Source organism: Phaseolus vulgaris, chromosome 8 (assembly GCF_051622355.1).
Source record: "Phaseolus vulgaris cultivar YP4 chromosome 8, ASM5162235v1, whole genome shotgun sequence".
In the NCBI taxonomy this organism is placed as follows: domain Eukaryota; kingdom Viridiplantae; phylum Streptophyta; class Magnoliopsida; order Fabales; family Fabaceae; genus Phaseolus; species Phaseolus vulgaris.
The window spans coordinates 6,227,350-6,251,057 of record NC_143505.1 but is presented as its reverse complement, the minus strand read 5'-3'; the positions used below and the strand labels follow the sequence as shown (position 1 = coordinate 6,251,057).

The 23,708-nt window shown below is 31.2% G+C and overlaps 2 protein-coding genes across 3 annotated transcripts; one reads left to right on the top strand and one right to left on the bottom strand.

Annotated features, from left to right (window-relative positions):
* Positions 1 to 1,334: 1,334 nt before the first annotated feature.
* Positions 1,335 to 8,085, bottom strand: LOC137827205 (DEAD-box ATP-dependent RNA helicase 8). The gene is made up of 10 exons (XM_068633436.1): positions 7,114 to 8,085; positions 5,979 to 6,039; positions 5,071 to 5,305; positions 3,961 to 4,199; positions 3,210 to 3,461; positions 2,952 to 3,132; positions 2,498 to 2,586; positions 2,353 to 2,426; positions 2,163 to 2,277; positions 1,335 to 1,694 (listed from the first exon to the last, which is right to left on the bottom strand). The coding sequence occupies exons 1-9, from the start codon at positions 7,440 to 7,442 to the stop codon at positions 2,199 to 2,201; spliced, it is 1,539 nt and encodes a 512-aa protein (XP_068489537.1). The 5' UTR covers positions 7,443 to 8,085; the 3' UTR covers positions 1,335 to 1,694; positions 2,163 to 2,198.
* Positions 8,086 to 18,623: 10,538 nt separating this feature from the next.
* LOC137825515 (multiple C2 domain and transmembrane region protein 5) lies at positions 18,624 to 23,504 on the top strand. Of its 2 annotated transcripts, none has more exons than XM_068631196.1 (2): positions 18,624 to 18,907; positions 20,190 to 23,504. In XM_068631196.1, the coding sequence occupies exon 2, from the start codon at positions 20,236 to 20,238 to the stop codon at positions 23,272 to 23,274; it is 3,039 nt and encodes a 1,012-aa protein (XP_068487297.1). In that variant the 5' UTR covers positions 18,624 to 18,907; positions 20,190 to 20,235; the 3' UTR covers positions 23,275 to 23,504. The 2 variants fall into 2 exon arrangements, with proteins under 2 accessions (XP_068487297.1, XP_068487298.1); XM_068631197.1 differs by having other exon boundaries at positions 18,635 to 18,907; positions 20,209 to 23,504.
* Positions 23,505 to 23,708: the final 204 nt, after the last annotated feature.

The following is a 23,708-nucleotide window of genomic DNA, read 5'->3' as shown; positions in this document are numbered from 1 at the left end:
GACTTCATTTTTGCTTACGACTTCAAAAATCCATAAGTGATTGTTATATACTCCAGATTTTAATATCTATTTTAAGATTTTAAATGACCATATTCAAAAGTGAGTTATGAGTTTTGAATTTTCATATCCAAAATGGTGTGTTGCAAATGGTGTTAAGGATCGAAATCCGGAATTCATTTATGTTTGCTTACGAATCTTGACTTCTGAAAATCATTTATGTTGTTCAGATAAACTTTCGGATAACAAAATTCAGAAATGACATATTAGGATTGGATTTTATTCAAAACTTTGTTATTTGACTTATAAATATGAATATTTCGAAAACAAAAATTTTAAATAATTTAAGACATAACGAACATTTCACGTCAGTGTGTTTAGGATAATGTGTTTAGTGTGAATTTAAATTGATATAGTGCAGGAATAATCAACTAAGTATTATTTGTGACGAGGCTTAAGCAATTACATTCCTTTTGAGAGAGCATTTAAGTGTTAATTATATGCAGAGAGTTGAAGAGGTTTAAGCAGTTGCATTTTTGTGAACTGGTGTAAACCATTGCATTATTTGTGAAGAAGCTTAAGCAGTTGCATTATTTCCACCAACGCGTAAGTAAAAAAATTTGTTTATACTTTATTCGTTGCACTCATTTTTGCATTTTGAATTTTTTTTCTTCTAAATTGTAGAATTCAAAATCCAATTGTTCAATCCAAAATATAATTTTTAAATGTATTTTGCATTGTCCAATCCATAATATAATTATTAAATATATTTAAAATTATACAAAAGATAATTTCGTGAAAATACCATCTAATCTTAAACCCATATTATAGTAAGAAAATGTTAATCTGATATACAAACAAAATGAAAAAACAAAAAAAGTGAAAACAATATAAAATTTACCTTAACCACTACCATTCACACCAACAACCACCAACTGGTCACACCACAAACAATCAAAACCAATTGAAAATGAAAAAGTTACTACACTTTCCATCAAAAGAGAAACCCTTCCCTTAACATATATTGAGAAGGATAGTATTAGAATTAAAAATATATATAAAGATGCAGAAGGAATGGAGTTGCACGGATAATGTGCCTGAAAATCATTATCTTATATTGCTGACAGACTCGGTTTTTCTAATTGCTTGTGAAGTCAATCTCGTGAAAAGATGGAGCTGCTTAAATGCTTTAACATTATAATTAAGCCATTCGTTTGATTTTGTTCAACTGTGTGGCTTTTGCTAACCCCAATGTGTTATAACATGTTCAGTGCTGTCCATAAAACACATCAATACCAAAACCTATTAATTGCAGACCATTGGTGACTGCAAATATATGAGCAGAAGAAACCGCATATTATTGTAGAATAGATAGGGATGTCTTCATAGTAAGGTACATTCCTAAGTAAACAGTTAAATGGATTACTAAGGAAATGCAAACTCTGGACTTACAACACTTTGTAACAAACACATCTGCAAATGTAAACCATGGAAACCCAACCTGGGGACCCGGCATTTATGTAACATTTGAAAGCTCATATTAAGCTTTCAGACAGTCCTGATAATAGTGTTCAAGAGCTCTCCAAAGCCAGAAATTAACCAAAAAACATTCAACAAAGGGTCTCACAATTCCCCTATTTTCATAGTGCATCCTAATACAAAGTATTCACACCTGCTTCACCAACACTCACATCAACCTGTAAAAAATATATGCATGCACAGAAATCAGTAAAAGCAACTGCATAATTTGAATTCTACTGCAATGAAGAAATAGGCAAGGTTAAAGAATTAGAGGTATGATATAACACCCGGCAACCTCTTGCTCCAATAAAGGGCAGTAGTAATAAACAGTAGGTGCAAAAGTACAATTAATACTTAAATCAAAATTAGAAAACAAAAGCTGTTTTTCTTTGAAGTTTAAAATTTGATTTTAGTTCTTACAGAAATTAAAATAGATTGAAAAGAGAAGAGACAGAGAATAAGTTACTAAAAAATTTGACATAACTTATATTAGTGGGAAGGGAAAAGATTAATTGTTCACAAAATCTATTTACGGTTATTTGCATACAAAAATATATAAATTCATTTTCACTTTTAAGATCACAACCCTTATCAAGAACAATAGTGGCTATTATAAATATGAAAAAAAAAATCCTATTACTCACCGCAGTTGTGAATACAATCAAGGTATTTACCATCAATCACCGGCAATAAATTGCTTGATCAATGTGTGGCGGAATTTGTTTTATTTCAGTGCCAAGTTCTTGTTCAATTCTATATCTGGAAAAAATAAATGGAAACTAATGAGAAATCTTTAGGAATTATGACTGAAAGTGACATCTAACAAATACTTACAAATTGAAGCGATCCTCATAGGTGATCAAGTTCACCGCTAAACCTAGGTGCCCAAACCTCCCTGAACGACCAACCTACAAAACAAAACATCCATAAGAACACAGAACCATTATCGCAGTAGGAAGAAAGCAGAAATTGAGCATACCCTATGTAGGTAGGTTTCCGAGTTCTTCGGAAAATCAAAATTAATAACAACATTGACTGCCTGGATGTCTATTCCCCTTGTGAAAAGATCTGAAAATGTTTCAGAACAAGGGAGACAGATGAAAAGTTATAGTTATAATTATTAGGGACAATAAATTAAAAAATCTAGCAAATGCCACCATGCATATATAATTAACTAAGGGCATGTGGCATGAAATATTACTGAATACCACCAGCGCATCAATGAATTACACTAACCAAACAAATATACAAAGTATGTCATTATTCATCATCTATTCAAAACTGATTTCGGAAACAATATAATGAAAAGGCATTAAAGGTTGCATATAGGAAAGGTCAAATCTCGCTGGATAGGCATTGCGCAGCAATCAACAGAATAAAAAGAAAGACTGTATGCACATTTATAGAAGGGTTCTAAAGTGCCTGTTACATACCAGTACAAACAAGATTTCTGCAGGCACCATTGCGGAAGTCATGAAATACTCTATTACGGTGGTCTTGCAACATCTTTGCATGAATATAGAAACACGAATACCCAAGTTCAGTGATTTTCTTGGCAAGAAGTTCAACCCGATTCACGGAATTGCAGAAAATGATTGACTGGTTTATTTGCAGCTGAAATAGACACTACTCTTATTACTATATTCAAAGATAGCATATAGAAAATACAGAATATCTTGACATGGATTTACCTTAGAGAAAAGAGTATTTAGGCAGTGGACTTTCTGCCTCTCTTCCACAAATGCATAATATTGTGTAATACCTTTCAGAGTTAGCTCATCCATAAGGTTAATAACATACGGCTTACGTAGATATCTATCTTTGAAATCCTTAACAGTAACAGGAAATGTAGCAGAAAACATCAGAATTTGACGGGTTCCAGGAAGAAATTGAATCAGCTGTTCTATTGAAGGTTGGAACTCTGGGGAGAGAAGCTTATCAGCCTGAGCGAAAATTATATAAAACCTCATTATTGTCATTTTTTTGGTTTGATAAACAAAGAATTCATTATTGGTGCAGAAATTACAGGGTACAAGAGGAAACAAAGAAAGCTAAGAACAAGAAACATGACATATACCAAGTCAATCTCTTTGTACATCACCATCCAGTAAACATTCTAACATTTCATTCCAACCAAATTCATCGAGTAAATGAAGAAAGGTACCAAAGTCTCCAAAAAACAGAAACCTCTGATCAATACCGGTATGAATATCAGAGGAATTAATGTTAAAAGTTTCAGAGACAGAACATGTAAAGGAAACTAAGGAAAAGATAAATATTTATAACATGAATCAGAGTCACAATAAACAAATCCATTGCTTCTTTTAACACCATCCAATCCTCTCTTACCCACATCTTCAATCCCTTTTGTAATGCAATAAACAGTATCAATTACCTAAAGTATCTTTATCAATTAGTAAATTTTAAGAGAAATGTAACTACCTCATCCATAACAAGCATAGAGCAATCTTTCATAATGCAAACACCCTTCTTTGCAAGATCTAATATTCTTCCTGGAGTTCCAACTAGCAGATGAACTGGTTGATATAAACGCATAATATCATCTTTTAGGCTGGTACCACCTGTTGTAACCATAACTTGAATTTTCAAATGTTTTCCAAGCTCTTTACACACTTGGGATGTTTGCAAAGCCAGCTCTCGAGTTGGGACCAATATTACAACTGCATGACAGAATATAACAAAGGCAATGATCAAGACATAAGTAGATTCTAAAGTAATTTTCATTCAAAAATATAATAGACATTAAATAACTACAAATAACATAATAAATGAATCATGCATCAACAACAACGCAGCCAAAGATATACTATTTTCAAACTTCAGCACCAAAACCTATATGCACATGGACAAGACAACAACACAAATTTTGCAGCCACGTGTTAAACAACAATCAATATATACATACAAGGAGAAATTATAGGATATGCAAAAGACTAGAGTACCTTCACATAATTTATACATTCATTGAATATTTCTTATCCACTAAAAAACAGTTTTGTTTAAAGAAATGTTCAAAACTTAGTTAAAATTAAGAGAAATTACTTAACATATTCTCAAAGAATTTGGGGCTGACTGTTTAAGCTTTAAAAAATACTACCTCTAGCCTCAGAGAATAGCACTAAAACATTCAGTTTTAGATTTCTACAAAATTATTATAATTTTTTTAAAAACGTGGCTTCATAAAAAAACACTTAAAAAAATCAAAGAGATGGGCAATTAATATCTTTATGTAGTATGGACAAAATGCTGAAAGAAGATAAGGAAATTAAAATAACAATATTACATCAAGCTTGTTTAAGTAAATACTAGGAAAGAATGTTACTAAACTAGTAGGACCTTCCCTATCAACAATCATATATATCAGTTACTTCTCTCTCCGCATATCTCAGTTTTAATAAGAAAACACTGCTTAGTGAGGCCAACAAGCAGCCGGCTACAAGAAAGGCTAACAAACTAAGAACAACAAACATAATGATTTCAATTATATTTCTGAGATTTCTGTAAAATACTTAATGTAAGTAGAGGTCAAACCTTGAATAACATTATTATCCTGGTCAATTTTTTCCAATGCAGGAATACAAAATGCAGCTGTTTTGCCTGTTCCATTTTTAGCCCTAGCAAGAATGTCACTACCAGTAAGAGCAATCGGAATGCTTTCCTCTTGGATAGGAGATGGCCTTTCAAAACCCTTCTCGTATATTCCCATAAGCAGCTCACGCTTCAAAAAGTAATCCTCAAATTCATTGCCTTTAGTTGCTGTCACATCCTGAGAAAAACAATGAATAAAGCTCAAGACTGACAGAAATGCTACAATATAAAGTTAATAGTATTTAATCACATAAAATAAAAAAGTTTAACAAATAACTCATGGATGATAACATCTAATTAGACCTTCAAATAGATACAAAATTATAATATTATCAAGTAAAATTATAACCACACTGATACATCTAGCATTTAATTTAGAATAAAATTCAATTTCATCAAACAAAATTAAACCTCCTAACAAAAGTAAATGATACTGAACTGGTTACAACTTACAAGGAGTAGAATCTGAGTACATTTCCTATATCACTAGAATTGCAACAAAGTATGATTATGATTGAGATTCGGAAATTTAATTGTCCAAATAAATGAAAAATGTCAATCTCAAATGCCTAAATAATAGAGTATATGGTACTAAATAATACGTTGATCAACAAAATGCCAGCTATCACCTATGTGAGAATCAGCTCAACAAAAAATTCTAATATATTAACTAAAATTTTCAACTCACAAATAAATAAAAATAAAATAGTATGGAATTAGAAACATCACAAATAAAGTGTACCACCCCAAGGATCTCTGAAACAAAACACATGACTAAAGCATAATGCATATTTCATACAGTCAACAACTTCAACCACAAGATTAATCGTTTATAATTTTCATAACCATACCTCTGTTTTGTAGCGTGTATCAGGTGCAGGGATATTTAGTCTTGCCTTCCAATCTTGTGAACTGACAAATGAAATCAATTGAGGATAAAATTAGAACAATTATTTCCTTAGGCAAGAACCAGTGTAATAGCTTTGTCTACAGGTAATATATTTGAACTTAACATGTCATTTTCGAACTTTTCACTTTCCCATTCTCAAAATTGAGCAAACATCTGTAGTGCCATAATATATTTGCAACACCAAGGAACTAGGCTCCCATAGTGGACAATTAGACATTATCAGCTCACTTTGAATTTAAACATAAATACACAACAGAAATCAATGTAAATATTAGTGATCATGTCAGACAAAGAGTTTATTAAGAAAAAAATCAGAACCTCAGAAAACCGCAAATAGGGATTTAGTTTTACAGCTAAAATTTGAGTTCCAACAACCATTAATAATATAAATTACATAATCTTCCAAAATCCATGATTACACAAAAAATCCCGATTCCCTAGCATAAAACAACAGGATCTCCATACATAGAAGAAAACAAAAGAAGAATTCCAAGAATTTCCACCCTTTAGCAACCCAAACTATTTAAACCACGTTGTTTGTAGACGGATTATTTTCACCATTACAATAAAGAAAAAAAAAATCTCTAAAACTCTCAGAACTACAAAGAGACCACAATAACTACACATCTCCCACATGAGAAGATAGGCTTTCCTCCAATAGTTACTCATCCTCTTACACACCACAACAGACACACACAGGCAACCACTCACCCACACAACTAACTAACCATTGAAAATGTCTCATGCCACAAAACCTTACCCATTCCAACCCCAGAAAGCTCAACAGATCCAACATCCTTCATTAATCCCATCACGACACACGTGTCTGTCCAACACACAACGTGATTTTCAATGTTTTTAAGCGATTTCAGTGGCAACATCAAGAAATTGCAGACAAATGCAGTCACAGTAGGGTCACATGAGAGTTCAAAACCCATGACATTGCTGCCTAAATCGCAGCGATGAACCATTATAAAAAAACTTCCTAATTTCAAGAAATTAATCTGACAAAGTCCCAATTTAAATAAAAAGACACTGAGACACAAAAACTAAAAAACAATAAGGTCAAAAAAGACCTTGGGTCAACGGCTTCAGACTGTACAGTCTTCTCAACCTCCTCGACAACGTTGGTGTCGGTCCCACCACCTAACTGGTTCCTTCTCAACCACTGTTGCTGTTGTTGTTGTTGCTGTTGCTGCTGATGCTGATGCTGCTGATGATGCTGTTGATGTTGTTGCTGATGGTGGTGGTTCTGTTGATACTGCTGCGGATGATGGTGCTGCACCATGTGCCTCTGCACATATTGATGTTGCTGATGTGGCCTCGGTTGAAACCCAGGGTTCGAGTTCAACCCTCTTCCTAACCCCATCCCAGGTGGGTACCTTTCTCTATCTCTATTGTTCATCCCTCCGATCTAAAAACCAAAAATTTCTACGTAAAAACAATGTACAAGATGCTGCTACACTCTATATCGCACGAAGCTAGGGTTTCTCGAGGGTCGCTGGATTCGTAACCCCGTTTGTCTACGGCGAATTCTCGGAATGGGGTTGCGATTGGTGCCTAGACTAACAAAATCTGAGGGGGAAAATCGGGAATTTCTCAGGGTATCATACAAGGACCCAAAAAAAATTGGGTAGGGTTAGGTTGAAATTTAGAGCAAGAATTTGTACAGATCTACAGCAGTTAGAGGGGTTGATTTGATTGGAGGCAGAGATTTGATGAAGGTGGAGAGGAAATGGAGGAAGAAGAGAGGAAGAAAGAGTGTGGCTTTCTTTGAATTTCTTTTGTGTTGTGAATGAAATCAATGAAATTTGATTTTGTGAAATTAGGGCGTCAAAATGGGATTTCTGATAATTGCTTCATGGCCCCTCTTTCTCTCCATTTATTAAGTACAAGCATTTCACTTTCACACTTTGAATTTTCTTTATCATCTTTCTTCAATATATTAAGGATTGTGGAATCATGGATCATTCTTCTCTTGTAAGAGACATTCCTTCTTCTTTTTTAATAACAACAAAGACATGGTTTCACACTATAATTTTTTAGGCATTTTTTTCATCATTAAGGTAATATATATGTAAATTTAGAATAAAATTACAATTCCAATCTCAAACCTTTATTTTGATATGCATTTGTTGCTTTCATAATATGTTTTATTAATTATTAATGTTTGATTTTACAGTAGAGTTTATTCAATAATTATAAATGATATTCAATTAGTTATTAACAATTATGATAAACTTTAAATATATTCAATAATGCCTATAATATTAAATAATATAATTATGCTATTAATCTTTTTATGATTAATATTTCCCTTGGAATTCAATTTGAATAAAAAAAATGGAGACTTTTTTGGTAGAGAAATTTATTCTCACCTCTTCAACCACCAAAATGAGGTAATGGTCACAAATACACGAAATATCATTAAAATATATTTTGTCAAGTGTAGAAAAAATTAAAGGGTGATATTAAATTTAGTAAATAAGAATAGGAATGTCATACTCATATTAGGCAAACAAATATGTTTTTATTTTCTGAATTTTTTTCACATTTTTTTGTCTATAATCTATTATTTCCTTTGTTTCTTCCTTTGTTAATTGATGAGATGATAGTTCAAAATGTTATTAGAAATGAGTTTGCATGTTTTTGAAGACTTCATAATGCATGAGTTTTTGATATAATATTATAAAAAAAAATGTGCATAAGTATGTGTAGAATTCATATAAGACAAAAAGGTGCATCTGGTTTGTTAATGGATGACAAAATAGTCCACTCCACCCTATCTTCTCCCTTGAAAGAATTGGTTGAGATGGTGGAATGATCTTGATGGGTTAAGGACATTGGTATGTCCTTCTATAGGATGAGTTAGAGATTTTTCTTGTTTTTTTAAACATGTATTTTAAAACAACTTAATTATGTAAATAACATAATATAAAAAAAATTATAATACTTTAAATTATTATTTTTATTTCATTTTTTAATAAATAAATTCAAATAATTGGTGAGTCAAAAAAGTTATTTTTTCTATTTTTATTGTGAAAAATTCACCATAGTATTTCTTTATCCCCACAAACATATATTTTTCAAGAATAATAAGTTCGAAGAGGAAACATTCATTGACCTAGATAATGATACACTTTTCGAATTACATATTTTTACAAAAGACGATGAATATATATTCTTCTCCTGAAAGACTTTTCATGATTTCAATATTTTGTTGATATTATAGTACGAAACTCATTTTTAACCGATAGTAATATAATAGATGTTATACTTAATATTTCAACACTATCTACATTACTCGATTTAGTCAACTCTAAAAATGATTGACATATTGTTATTCAAAAAGTTACAAATTAATTTATATCTCCACTATATTAATTTTAGTTCAATTTTCATCATACATTATACTCGTTTATCTTTATTATAACTCAAAATAACAACTAGTGAAAAATTATAAAATGTGTCATTCAAATTAGTGGTACTTGGGAGTTGATTTAGTTTTCAACAAGCAAATCAAACATCATTATTAATGAATTAGACTCTTAAAAAAACATATAACACTAAAATTAATATCTCTAAAGCTTGTTTAACTATCTTAGGATACACAACAATTTACACACTTTCTCTCCTATTAACAAAATGACATTTTTTATAAATTTTCTTTAAAGTCATTTATCACGATTTTAACATTTTCGAAATATTATCCAATAATTTGGATTTGTACAATATATTAATCATAATTCATTTTATCATCATTCTTCCCAATAATATACAAATATATGTATGAACGACATTGTTATCACATACAATTATTAAAGAGTGTTTCCCAACTAAAACAATGATTTGTTTAATAATTTTAAATAAAAGATTTTTGGATACTTGAGGTGTAAAAGTTATCCAATCCAAAAATAACATGATTTTGTGGTTTTTAAGAAAAAATATGCTTTGAAAATTTTGGAAAAATAAATATTTTAAATGCGTCAAACTTATGATACACCAATAAATTCGAGTGAGACAAACTTGAACTTTAAAAAAAAACATATTTTAATCCTAAGATTAAGAATGTTGTTAATAAATTAAATCAACTCTTTCGTTTTTATTTTCTGTTAACGTAAATCTACTCAGTCATATAAATTAAGAATGTACGTAGTAAAACCTTCCTCATAAACCTAGAGATAATAACAATAAATATATTTAAAAATTATATTAAAAAATAGTTATTACTATTTTTAGTTAATTACTTATTTGTATGGATCTTTTATTTTTTTTATTGATATATATTGTTCCAATTTCTCTCTCATATTTAAATATGTAATTTAAAAGAAAATTAGAGATTAATTTATTTGAACACATAAATAATTCAATTCAAATTAATTTTTTCCATCCTGAAAAACTTTATATATATAGTCAACAATTAAATCATTTAATTAATATGCTTAAATCTGTTATCCATGTGAATTTGTTGGCATATGATTGGATTTTTGAGAATTTTTATTTGCATTTTTTTAACTTCTTTGATAATTTGAATTTTGTATTGAGAATCAATAAGCCCATAATTCCTTAATTTATTCGACAAAATTATTATAAATGCACTGTTTTTTATTCCTTTTGATTTTTTTGTTCTTTTTTTAATTGCGTTTTGTAGATCCTTAACGCAGAAACCAAAATTCTTTATTCGCTTATAAGCGTAAATAATATATCTAAATAACACGACTAAGTACAATAAATTTTAATATATTTTTCTTATTTTGCATTTTTTTTAGTGAAGGGTGGGGCCCACCCCAAAAGAAAATGAAAACACTTATCATGTTACAATCCAAGTGATGTTTTCAAATCTAATGATGACGTGTTTGGTAATCATTATTTTTTCTTTTTTGAGAAATAATCTTTTTTCCCTTTTTCTCAAGAATTCTTCCTTTGGTATATCAAATTAAAATCACTGAATTCAAGAAGAACTAAAGCAAGTTAGGTCTATTCAGTATAAAGAAAAAAATGAATAAATAAAAATTTAAAAGGTGAATAAAGAGAAATTAAAAATATTTAGTCGAAGAAAACTAAAATGTTAATAAAAATAGATAACATTAACTGATCTTATTTTATTTTTATTCAACCAAATACTTAATATTATCTTCATTCCATTATTTCTACATTTTAATTTCATTACACTGTTAAATAAAAATAAAGAGTAATAATTTTGGGTGTGAATGATTTCAGTACTAAAAGTGACAAATCATTATGAATTTGTATTATTGGTTTGCTTTTATGTTATTGTAAAGAAAAGTAATTGATATTTGGCAGAAATTGAGGGTGGTTTGGAACAGTGGTTGTGGATAAGATTACCATATATTTGGCTTTTTGTTTGAAAAACTTCAAATAATGATTTGGACAAAAAGCATATCCATAATTTTTGTTTAGATTGTGATTTGAGAACTTTCAACCAAAAGCTAACACACCATAAAAGAAAATAAGGTCGGGTTCCTCTCATAATGACTTTTGTAACTTCCGTCTTTTTGTCCTCGCGGCTCCTGTGTTAGACGTCTCTCTGTCTTGCAAGTCATTCTTCAAGAACGGCGGGGTGGGGTACCTGCGAAGGCGCTCCGATGCTCAAGTTAGTCTGAGTACAATATGCCGATGAGTTAAGAGGGAAAGATTACCTTTGACGCTAGGTCTCCTCTAGTATTTATAATTTTGGGATGGACCTCAAGTGTTATGGGTCTACTCTTGGATTTCAGACGAGGGTCCAATTGTGCCTTAATCATAGTTTATAACTAAACTGATTTAATTACAGTTAATCATATGTTTATTGTTTGTTCTTAGGTTTATTCGGCCTTGTCGACCATTCGGCCTCTCGGCCATCCGGTAGTACAGGTTCTATTCGATGACTTTGATTGTCATATAATATGTTTAGTCAATTGAAAAGGAAATAAAAAATGAAATTAAGTATGATAATTGGCACAACGCATGTTCAGAGGTAGCATAGGAAAAATTTACTTCTTTGATTAGTTCTGTTTTGGCTCTGAAAGAGATTGTGTTGGTTGTGGAAGCTTTTTATTCTTTCATGAGACATAAGGAGAGTTGTAACTCTTGTTTGACTATATAGGTTTTAAAAAAAATATAACCTGTCAAAAGATCAATGTTTTTTAACAGTACAATGTGGAGTAACAACAACAGAATTCACACAACAAACTTGAGGAGCATTTACATTAAGAGTATATAAGCCAACATTAATATAATCATACCATTCCTCTTGTTGGTTTTCATATCTTGGATGGTGCAAGAAGTGGGGCAGAAAATGAGTCTATATTTATAAGAAGATACAAATTTAGATATAGAAATCATATTGTATGTAAATTCATGTTTGTACAATACATCAGTTAGGTAAAGATTCTCATTGCTTTTTCCAGTGTGTGTGGGAGAAAGGAAAATTATTTTTGATCCTATTTGATTGATTTGTGCAGACCCAGAACTTCTTCCATTATTTGACTGTTGTAAAAAAGACATAAAAGCTTGATATTATTGTTGAGATAAACGAACATACTGAGTTCCTGCAGCACTTTACTGAGTTGAATCATTAGCAATTTCATTAACAACATCAATGTTGTTGACAACATTGTTTTGAAATTGATATCCAGGAGGAAATCCATGTTTCTATAGCACACACTAATGGTATGTGCATTACTTCCAAATTGTGTACGTTGTGCCAATGGTTGAAAGAACAGTACATGAATATTTGGTGATGCAGACACATATAGAATCTGGTCTAAAGCTATCAAGTTCATCCCATATAAGCCTAGGTGAAAAAATCAGTAATTGTGAGATCTGCTTTGTGAAAAATTCAGTAACTGTGAGATCTCCTTGTTTAAGAGAAGAAACATTCGTTTGTAACTCAGAAGCTAGTTTCTGAAGCTTCTGTTTCAATCCAAGATAAGCCCTGGCTGAGAAATTTTGGTCTTTATTTCTTGCATTACTTTCTCCACCTTCTCCTCTATAAGGGGTTGGTTTGAGGAGGATTTCATCTTCACATATTGAACTTTTTCGGCTAACCCCATTGGAATGATTGCTTTAGTTATCTCCTGGTCTGCATCATTCACAAGCTTTTGAATTGCTTCCTTTGAGAATAAACTAGATTCGGGTGGTCCCTTTGCTTCTAAAATTTTCCTCTTGAGACTTTGGATCTCTCACTCAATGTCACTAATCTTGGATGAGTTTACCTCATATGCTCTCTAGTTCCACAGGTATTCCTTCTTGGAAGCGTCCAATTGACCGAAACTTGAGATATCTGTGGTGTAGCAACTCTTCTGTATCCATTTTTCTCAACTCCTGTGGAAATTTCCAGTGTTGGTTGAGTGGTAGATAGCTAGGGAATTGATAGAGAGATCAAAAGCAACATCCTCTCACACGTACCAAGTTGAAGTGGGGGCAATGGAAGAATGAAGTGAGTCAATAAACATAGGCAACTGTTAAGTACCTCCATGGCCTCAATGATTGCATGCTTGATTTGTTGAGAAGTCCATGCAGGATCAGCATGCACCACCCAGTGGTTCCTACATGTATATCACAATTATAACAACATTATTTAAAAGGAAAAAGCTAACCAGATTCTTTTCAACATAATTTTTTTCCTTGAGAAATTTAGGGTGGTACATTATAGTATACACTAGCCCTTGAAAAGGACTAATATGGCCTACATTTGAGATTTTTAAGAACTTCTGTGTTTACATAAAAAAATCTTAAGAGATATAGTGAATCAATAATTAAAAAGTGTACTTTAAAGAGCATGCTGGTAACATCCCTGTTCCCCATTATTTGAAAACACCAAAAAGTTATGACTATGAAATGCAAACAGAATTCTCAAAGATAACAAAGCAAATCACATTAGAAGGGAAGCACAGCAAAGTATCAAAGTTCTTACAGGAATAACACCATCAGCTATGCCAAGTCTGTAATGTTCTTGTGCTGTTATTCTTAACTGTTCACTGCTGACATTGAATTCACTCACTGTTTTTCATTCTCAAGATTGATACAAACGTGCAGCCAATGATTATATTTATCAGCAAATCAAAGGTATAAAATATTATAAACTCAACTAGTGAACAAGCTAAACATAAAATGAAACTTTCTGGTACATATCCTGCAAATCTCTTTGGTGTGTGAGTGAGAAGTATATATTAGCATGTGAGTCCATGACCTTGTTCATAGAACCTATAAATTATAATTTCTTTACAAGAAGCTTGGAACCATGGACACCACTACTGGCCCATTAGGAGGAACAACCAAAACATGTGCAATGATATTAAGTATGGTGTTGAATAGGGTAATGCAAATCCAGAAGTTAAAATATATGCAAAACTTTCAATATATTTCTTAAATATTTTTTGGTATTGTCCAATCAAGAGTTTTATCTTAATCATATTTGTATACATGTGTTAAGAATCTGCATACAATATTAGCCTAAAATTCCAATTTAATTACACAGTATTATGAAAAAAAGGAATTATAATATGGTTCAAAATTAATGATCCAAAGTAATCTTCTCTGAACTTTATTAATTTTTTTCCAGAGAGTAAAAAATACAATTACTTCAAATATAAAGATCGATGGAAATATGGATATATAATATATAATCTCGAATTATATAATAATTTCTCAAACATAAAAATATATCTAAGTCTACTTTAATGTCTTTGTGTATTTCTTCTGCTTTATTTTAATAAGTGTTATTGGTTTGAAATATTTATTTAATCTTTATTAAAAAATCTGAGTGATCATTTTAATGGAGTCTCTATATCATTTTTTTTTACTTACAATGTTCAGTTTAAACATTGATTAAAACTACCAAACCTGGTTGACTAATTTTTTATTCCCTCACTGTGTTTATAGAAAATATCAATTGAGCAAAATAGACCCTGTACCTAAAGGAACTTTTTTTTTTTAATTTTGTGAAATTCATTTATTATTCTGATATCATTTTCACAAGAATTGCATATTTTTCACCAAAGGGTTGACTTATTACATTGATTTAATAGAAGTTGCACACAACTGGCTTTTGTGAGATTTTCTATTCACACAATATTTATCCATAACAAATTGCAGCAATAATTTGAGTCAATGTTATCAAGTTTTTATTGTACTATATTCTATGTAACTTGTGGAGGAAAACAACTGAGATTTTATTATGTATTAAAATTTTAAAAATTGAAATTATATATATAGTCGTCATTAACCAATTATTTTGCATACCATGCAGCATGCAACCATTTTATTAAACGTACGAAAGCTGAATTAATTATTATAAATTTTTAGTGTTAATCCATGGATGGTTGGTGTAATTAAGAGTTAAAAAAAACTAAAATAAAGTCTAAAAGAGGGAAGCAAGTATTTTGCTTAAGTCTTTGTTTAGTTACTTGGAGACAAAAAGCCACATCAATCTTCATCTTTTCATGGTTTTCGACGAAATTTTCATTAATTTTTTAAGATATTTCATCGACATTATCTTTATTTCCTTTTCTTTAATTTAAATCCGAAGACTATTAAAGGAAATTGTCATGTATTTGAAGGCTAATGGACAAACTATAAGACTTAGGGTGTACTTTGACTTTTCGTTTAGCACGATTAAGAATATGGTACCTAACTTATATTATAAAGTTTATAATATGTAATTTTATATTTGGATTTTTAAAAAACGACAAAACTTTTAATATTCATAACTTAATCATTTCCATATATACATATATATACCAATAAATGTTAACTTGATTAAGAAATAAATAAGTAAATTTTCTTTAAAAAATTGTGGTTGGGATAGTATTAGAAATTAGGAAAAGTGTTGAAAATCATTAAATAAAAATGAATTTTAGAATCAAAATAATTAATTATTATATTAATTAATTTAGATATATTTTATAAGTAAAATATTAATGATATTTAAAGTAATTTCTATTATTAATAAAAGTTTATAAAATAATTTTTAAATTAATATCTAAAATTAATTACTAATATTTTAATTATAAAATAATATCTAACTTAAAATAGTGATAGAATATTTGTTATTTTTAAATTTGATTGCTCTTAATACTAATAGTGTGTTTTTTTTAGTGAAAAAAAATCGTTTTTTATAAAAATAAATATTTTGGTTCTTACCTAATGTTTTAAAAACGCGTATTTCCGAATAATGAAAAAGAGGAAGAAGACTTGAGCTATATATTATAAATTTGCAAATTATAGTTACTGTTTTTAGTTTTTAGTTAAGGTTACAAGTATATATAATGGAGATAATTCTATAACTCTTTCTATATACAAAATTTAGATCTGAAATTTTACCTAAGAAATTAAATACACAATCAGTATTTTTATTTGATAACTATATAGAAAATGTCATCAAAGAAAAGGATGTAATTAGAGATTTAAAAATAGAAAAAAGCATATTTTCTGTGAAAATTCGACTACCAAGAATAAAAAATTGTAAGAATATTTTAAAAGTATTTTATTATTTTTGGGTGAAATTACAAAACCAAAGAATATAGTAAGTTAAGAAAAATGGTTAAAATTAAAAAAAAAATGATGTGATTAGATGAGAGATAAAAAAAATATTATTGTATAAGTAATATATTTTTTGTTTTTAACCTTTGAAGGGAAGATCATTGTGTATGCTGTTTATACGAAATTTCAACTCATTTTTAGTTACTTTATTACCTTTTTTTTATTATGCTAAAACAGGTAATTATTGATTTTAGTAATTATTAATGTCTAAAAAACTTAATCAATTTCTTCGTATAAGTTTTCATTTTAACAATCTTTCATTAAAAAACTTGCACAAAAATAATATTTAAATTCAATTTAAATCAAATCAACACAAAATTGACCCTATGTATTGTTGACTCCACCTACATTTATATCATTATTATTTTCTATATAAAGACAAACTTATGAAAGCAACTTCAAATTTAGGTATATTTTTTTTAATTGAATATTCTTTAAATATAATCCATTGTCCAGCATGCTAATTAAGAAGTTTATCTTTGACCAACTCTTATTATATCACTCTTGCTAACTTCACTTCACTTCTACTAATATATTTATGGTAGGATTATTTTTTACAAGTACGAATATAACACAGAAAATTAAACAAAAACTTTTGATAAACCAAACAAAAACAATTTATGCATATAAAGAGTCAACACTACTACATGAAAAGACATAGTGTTGTGCTATATTAATAAATTGAGAGGTTATTCAGTTTAAGTTATTCAAAAAAATTAATTTATTAGCATCAAAATATTTTTTAAACATAAAATGTGTTTGATTTCTATATATATCACTACTACAAAGAAAATTATTAAATAAAAACTAATTTAAAAAAAATAAAAAAATAAACATTATATATATTAACTAAATTAAATATATTTTAAAAATTACAAAAATTATTGGTATTTAAAATAGTTTTTTATTGATAAAAATTTTAAATTAATTTTTAAATTGATATTTAATTAGCAATCAAGTTTTTAACTATCAACTTTAGAATTTATATTAATTGATTGTTAAAACCTTGATAACTAATTAGATATCAATTTAAAAACTAATTTATAATTTTTTATTAATAATTTTTTTAAATAGAATATTTTTTTTTAATTTCTAAAATAATATCTAACTTAGTCAATAATAACTAATTATTTTTTATCTTTAAAATTAATTTATTAATGATTTTTTTGGTATACTATCAACAATTTTAGTTTTAGTTCTTGGAAAATGCTTCTCTTTTTTCATCTCTCAAAAAATGGAAACTAATGCTACTTTTTAATAAAAGAATAAAATATGTTTTACTTATTGTAGTTTTTTTATATATTTTTGATCTTTTTCTATTTTAATGTAGATAAATATTTTTTACTTTAAAGATATAAATTTCTTTCATGTGTCTAAGGATAAATACGACATGGTACTCATTTGATTTTATGTTATTAAAAACTTATAACTACTTGAAGACAATGGTAGATGCAGATTTTTGCATTAAGGAAACAAAATATCTTTTTAATAAAAGAATGAAATAAAATTATAACAATATATAAAAATATTTTTTATACATATTTTATACTACTTTACTCTTAATTATATTTATAAATTATTAAAAAATAAAATATATAAATACTAAAAATAACTATACATATATTTTAATACAGAAATGTATTACAAACCACTCGCTATATTTTATTTAACCACCATTATTAATTTTAATTTTTTAAAATAAAAGAAACGCAATGTGAAGTCACCATAACATCTCCAATAAAATTATTACGTAAAAGCAATCGTCTATCTTAGATATTTTAGGGATAAAATTTGAAGAATCTTTTTTATAAAGACTACAAAATTATTATTAAAAATATGATTTAAAAAATAATCTCAAACAAAAACATGTTGGTTTGAAGCATATAACTATTTATTTAATGTGAATATAAAATAACAAGAAATAGTATATTAACAGTAATAATAATTTGAATAAAGAAATAAGTTGGACACGTGTAAGACAGGGGGAGGGAGAGAGAAACTGAAAGGAAGAAGAAGGTTGTCTTAAACAACAGAACAAACTGAAACAGACGACGGTTCTTACCATTGCGTTCTCTCTCTCTTTCTCTGTCTCAGCAAATATAAAAGACATTAGACAAATTCAATTGCCTCGTCCATGTTTCCAATTTCACTCGTTTTCAACGACTTTCTCCATTTAACGTGCGAACCATCCCAGAAGTCACTTCCTTAGCCTTTTCCCTTGTTTTTTAAAGTCTCTGCCTTCGTCTTTGCTCTGTTATCTCTGTTTTTTCCAACCACCCAAAAGCCTGGTTTTTCTTTCTTTCAGCTCTTACTTAAAACACCCAGGTGCGTTTCTTTCTCTTTTTCATTCTGGGTGTGTGGAACATTCTGTTGATTTCTAGTTGGGTTTTGTGTCTAGTGAGAGTATGTTTCTGGCTTTTGGCTGTTGTTACATAATCTTCATAGCTTGAATCTCTGATAAAGTATCCACTTTTAGTATATGATCGTGCCTCGAATAAGATTGTGTCAGAAGGAATATAAATGTGAGAGTAAAAAAAGTTTGAGCTTTTGGATGTTAAGGGGTGGGATTGTTGTCATTGAGAGACTAGTCAAAGCCTTCTGTGTTTACAGAAAATGAGTAAAACAGATTTTATTTTGCAAAGGTTCAATGGAATTTTTTAGGTCTTCACAAAAGCACCTTCTCTGCTTCACTAATCACCACTTTTTACTTTTTTTTAAATTTTGAAAATTTGTGTTTGTTTTCAGTTAGAAGGCTAAAACTAGAGTAGAACACAAGGGACTAGTTTAGTTCCACGTTTGGAGTTAATGAATCTTCGGAATGTTTTTGAAGCTTCTTGTCTCAATCCCCTGTATCGAGATCAACATACAAGGAGTGTGTCTTTTAGTGTTCTGTAATAAGTATATAACAAAAGGGTTATTTTTTATTCTGAAATTGCTTTTTGGTCGCGGAGAAGACAGTTGAGGGATTGTTTGGTTGATACTTTTAGAATCTTGACTCTTTTTAATGTGCCTTATTAAGTTTACTTGCTTTTCACGATAATTTTCCCTTTCCTTCTTTTTGTTATGTCTTTCCATCTTTGCTTCCTGTTTATGATTGCAAAACGGAATAATAGTAATTCATAACTGTGTTGTTTTTTCCTTCCTAGTTTAGATATGATATGAACTTTTTAGACTGGGGGTAGTTTATGCTTTCACAGGATTTCTAACTATTACTGCTACAGAAAGAAGATAAAATAAAATAAAATAAAAAGTGACCATTTCACAGATATATGTAAGAGTCAAACTAGGATAATTTGAGTACATCTCTCAGTAAGCAATTAGCATGTTTACTTTATGATGATTCCTCTGAGCATTTAACCTCTTTCATTAAGCCAACATGCTAGATCAAAATCCATTATTCCACTGAATTTGAAACTGACACTTGGTAACCTATGCACTGCCTGATACATAACAAAAACTAGGATGTTCATTTGTCCCTCCAGTATTCATACTGTAGGCAGTAAAACTCTGATTTCTTTATATACAATATCTATTGGAATTTGTAATTGATGCCTTATAATATTAATATTGAACCTAACTGGTTTTTCTTTCCTCTGGTATTAATCAGTATATCTTGTATCCGTCAGACTTTTACTGGCAGCTACTCATTGGCAATGGACAACCTCAAGCTAGGAGTAGAAGTTGTGAATGCTCATGACCTTGTTCCCAAAGATGGGCAAGGTTCATCTAGCACTTTTGTGGAACTTCACTTTGATGGCCAGAGATTTCGGACAGAAACTAAATATAAAGATCTGAGTCCTGTGTGGAATGAAAGCTTTTACTTCACAATTACTGATCCAAGCAAGTTACCAAGCCTCACTCTTGATGCCTGTATCTTCCACTACAACAAAAGCAATGCCTCCAAAATACTACTTGGGAAGGTCAGGCTCACTGGAACCTCATTTGTTACGTATTCAGATGCTGCTCTTTTGCACTACCCTCTGGAAAAGAAAAGCATTTTTTCCCGCTCCAAAGGAGAGATTGGTTTGAAGGTTTTTGTTACAGATGATCCTTCTATAAGAGCGTCAAACCCTCTTCCTGCTGTGCAATCCTTTGTCGATATAGTCCAAGATGTAACACAAGATCAAACACCACCTCCAGTATCATTTACAAACTCAATCCCCAAGAACGTGTCTAGAAAGAAAACTGAGTCAAGGCACACTTTTCATAACATAGCAAAATCAAGTAAGGAACAAAAACAGCAGTCAAAGCCTGCAGCAGATGCCAAGCCAAGTGTGACCTTTGGGATTCATGAGATGAAATCCTCACAGGCTCCTCCAAAAGTTGTTCAAGCATTTGCAGGTGCACAAGAGTATGGAGTGAAAGAAATAAGCCCTACTCTTGGAGGGGGCAAAGTTGTTGGTGGAAGGGTCCTTCGCGGGAGCAAGCCAGCCACATCCAGCAGCTATGACCTTGTTGAATCTATGAAATACCTTTTTGTAAGAGTTGTAAAAGCCCGTGACCTTCCTTCAATGGATCTCACAGGTAGCCTTGACCCTTATGTAGAGGTCAAGATTGGAAATTTTAAAGGAACTACCAATCACTTTGAAAAAAACCAAAACCCTGAATGGAACAAGGTGTTTGCCTTTGCCGAGGAGAATCAGCAATCCTCTATTCTAGAAGTTTCAGTCAAAGACAAGGATCGGATATCAGATGATTTTGTGGGAAGCGTGTGGTTTGACATGCATGAAATTCCTAAACGTATTCCACCTGATAGTCCATTGGCTCCCCAGTGGTATAGGATTGAAAAAAAGAATGGAGAAAAGAGAGGGGAGTTGATGCTGGCTGTTTGGAGAGGCACACAAGCTGATGAAGCTTTTCAAGATGCTTGGCATTCTGATGCAGTAGTCACCCCTGATGGAAGCACTATATCAAACTACTCTCAGATTCGATCAAAAGTTTACATGTCCCCAAAATTATGGTATGTACGCGTCAAAGTGGAACAGGCACAGGACTTAGTTTCATCTGACAAGTCTAAACTTCCAGATGTCAGTGTTAAGGTACAAATTGGAATCCAGATTTCCAAGACAAAGATAATTAGGGGCGTGAACCCGCAGTGGAATCATGATGCGTTGTTTGTTGTTGCTGAACCTTTTGAAGAGTCTTTGGTCTTTACAGTTGAAGATCGCGTCGGTGGCAAGGATGAGACTATAGGCAATGTTGTTCTTCCGATAAGCAAAATTGATAAGCGCGTTGATGATAGGCCTATCCGTGGTGATTGGTTTCTTCTTGAAAAATCCATGTCACATGCTATGGAGGAGCAAGGGAAAATGAAGGAGAAAGAGAAGGATAAGGACAAGTTCTTCAGCAGAATCCATGTCGTTGCCTTTCTTGATGGTGGATACCATGTGCTAGACGAGTCAACTTATTACAGTAGTGATCTGAGGCCATCCACAAGGCAGCTTTGGAAGAAGCCAATTGGAGTCTTGGAACTTGGTATTTTGAATGCTGATGTGTTGTTACCACCCAAAAGTAGGGATGGAAGGGGAACATCAGATACATACTGTGTGGCAAAGTATGGCCATAAATGGGTGCGCACTAGAACCGTTGTTAACAATCTAAACCCAAAGTTCCATGAGCAGTACACTTGGGAAGTTTATGATACAGCAACAGTTCTCACCTTGGGGGTATTTGACAATGCTCAGATTCACAATTCTTCAAATAGTAACAACGATTCTAGGATTGGGAAGGTTCGGATAAGGATCTCAACACTAGAAACTGACCGCGTTTACACTCACTCATATCCACTATTATCGCTGCAAAACTCTGGTCTCAAGAAGAACGGTGATGTGTACTTGGCCATACGTTTCTCATGCAACTCAATGGTTAACATGATTGGTTTATATTTCAAACCCCATTTGCCAAAAATGCACTACACAAAGCCCCTTAGCATTGTTGACCAGGAAAGACTGAGAGTCCAGGCTGTGCGCATTGTGGCAGCTAGACTAGGCAGGGCAGAACCCCCTCTTAGAAAGGAAGTGGTTGAGTACATGTCAGACACAAACTCTCACCTGTGGAGCATGCGGCGGAGCAAGGCCAACTTCAACCGTCTGAGGGACGTGTTTTCCTTCCTATTTGCAGTTGGAAGTTGGTTTGGAGAAATAGCCAAATGGAAGAACTCTTTTGTGACAGTGCTGGTGCACATTCTGTACACAATGTTTGTGTGTCTCCCAGAACTCATTCTACCGACAATATTCCTCTACATGTTTGTGATAGGGATGTGGAAGTGGAGGTTCCGTGCAAGATACCCTCCTCACATGGATCCTAAGCTCTCATGTGCTGATATAACAAGTTCTGAGGAGTTTGATGAGGAGATGGACTCTTTTCCAACCACAAAGAGTTCAGATATAGTTCGTTGGAGATATGACAGGTTGAGAAGTTTAGCAGGGAGGGTTCAAAGTGTTGTTGGACAGATAGCAACTCAAGGAGAAAGAGTCCATGCTCTTCTGAATTGGAGGGATCCACGTGCCACTGCCATATTCATGGTGGTGTGCCTTATCACTGCCATAGTGTTGTATGTCACACCACTAAAGTTGTTGTTCATTGTATCTGGACTTTACCTAATGAGGCACCCTAAGCTTAGGGGCAAGACACCAGCACCACTAGTCAATTTCTTCCGCAGGTTGCCTGCTCTCACAGATACCATGCTGTAGATAGATATAGACCTCAATATTTGAATCTGGTGTAAGCCCTTTTGGCAAGTCTTTGTTCCCTGAGTCATAATTGTTGATACAGAAGTACACATGCTGTGGAAAATTCACATGTGTATTTTATTTTACAATATTGTTCCTTGGTTCTGCACTGGCCATGAAGGATTATATCAGATGCTTGTAGTGAAACTGTTGACAGTTAAAAAGAAGAACATTGGAATCTTTTGAGTAAACACTTTATGTGCACTCTAAAATGTTTTCTGCAGTACATAATAAGAAAGTATCACCTATGATAAGAAATTAAACTGAATAAGAAAATGTGGACAATAGATGTTAAATAGACAAATAAACAGACACTTATATAACTTTCTTGAAAGTGACCAAGGAGTATGATGTCTTACCAACTTTTTCAAAGAGACTGCATCTTCATTTTTTTT

Coding starts and splice junctions, on each gene's coding strand:
- LOC137827205 (XM_068633436.1), bottom strand. CDS start 7,442: ATGAACAATAGAGATAGAGAAAGGTACCCACCTGGGATGGGGTTAGGA. Junction 4,200..5,070: donor GGATAATAATGTTATTCAAG/GTTTGACCTCTA, acceptor TCTGTCATGCAG/TTGTAATATTGGTCCCAACT. Junction 3,133..3,209: donor TAAATACTCTTTTCTCTAAG/GTAAATCCATGT, acceptor TGTCTATTTCAG/CTGCAAATAAACCAGTCAAT.
- LOC137825515 (XM_068631196.1), top strand. CDS start 20,236: ATGGACAACCTCAAGCTAGGAGTAGAAGTTGTGAATGCTCATGACCTT.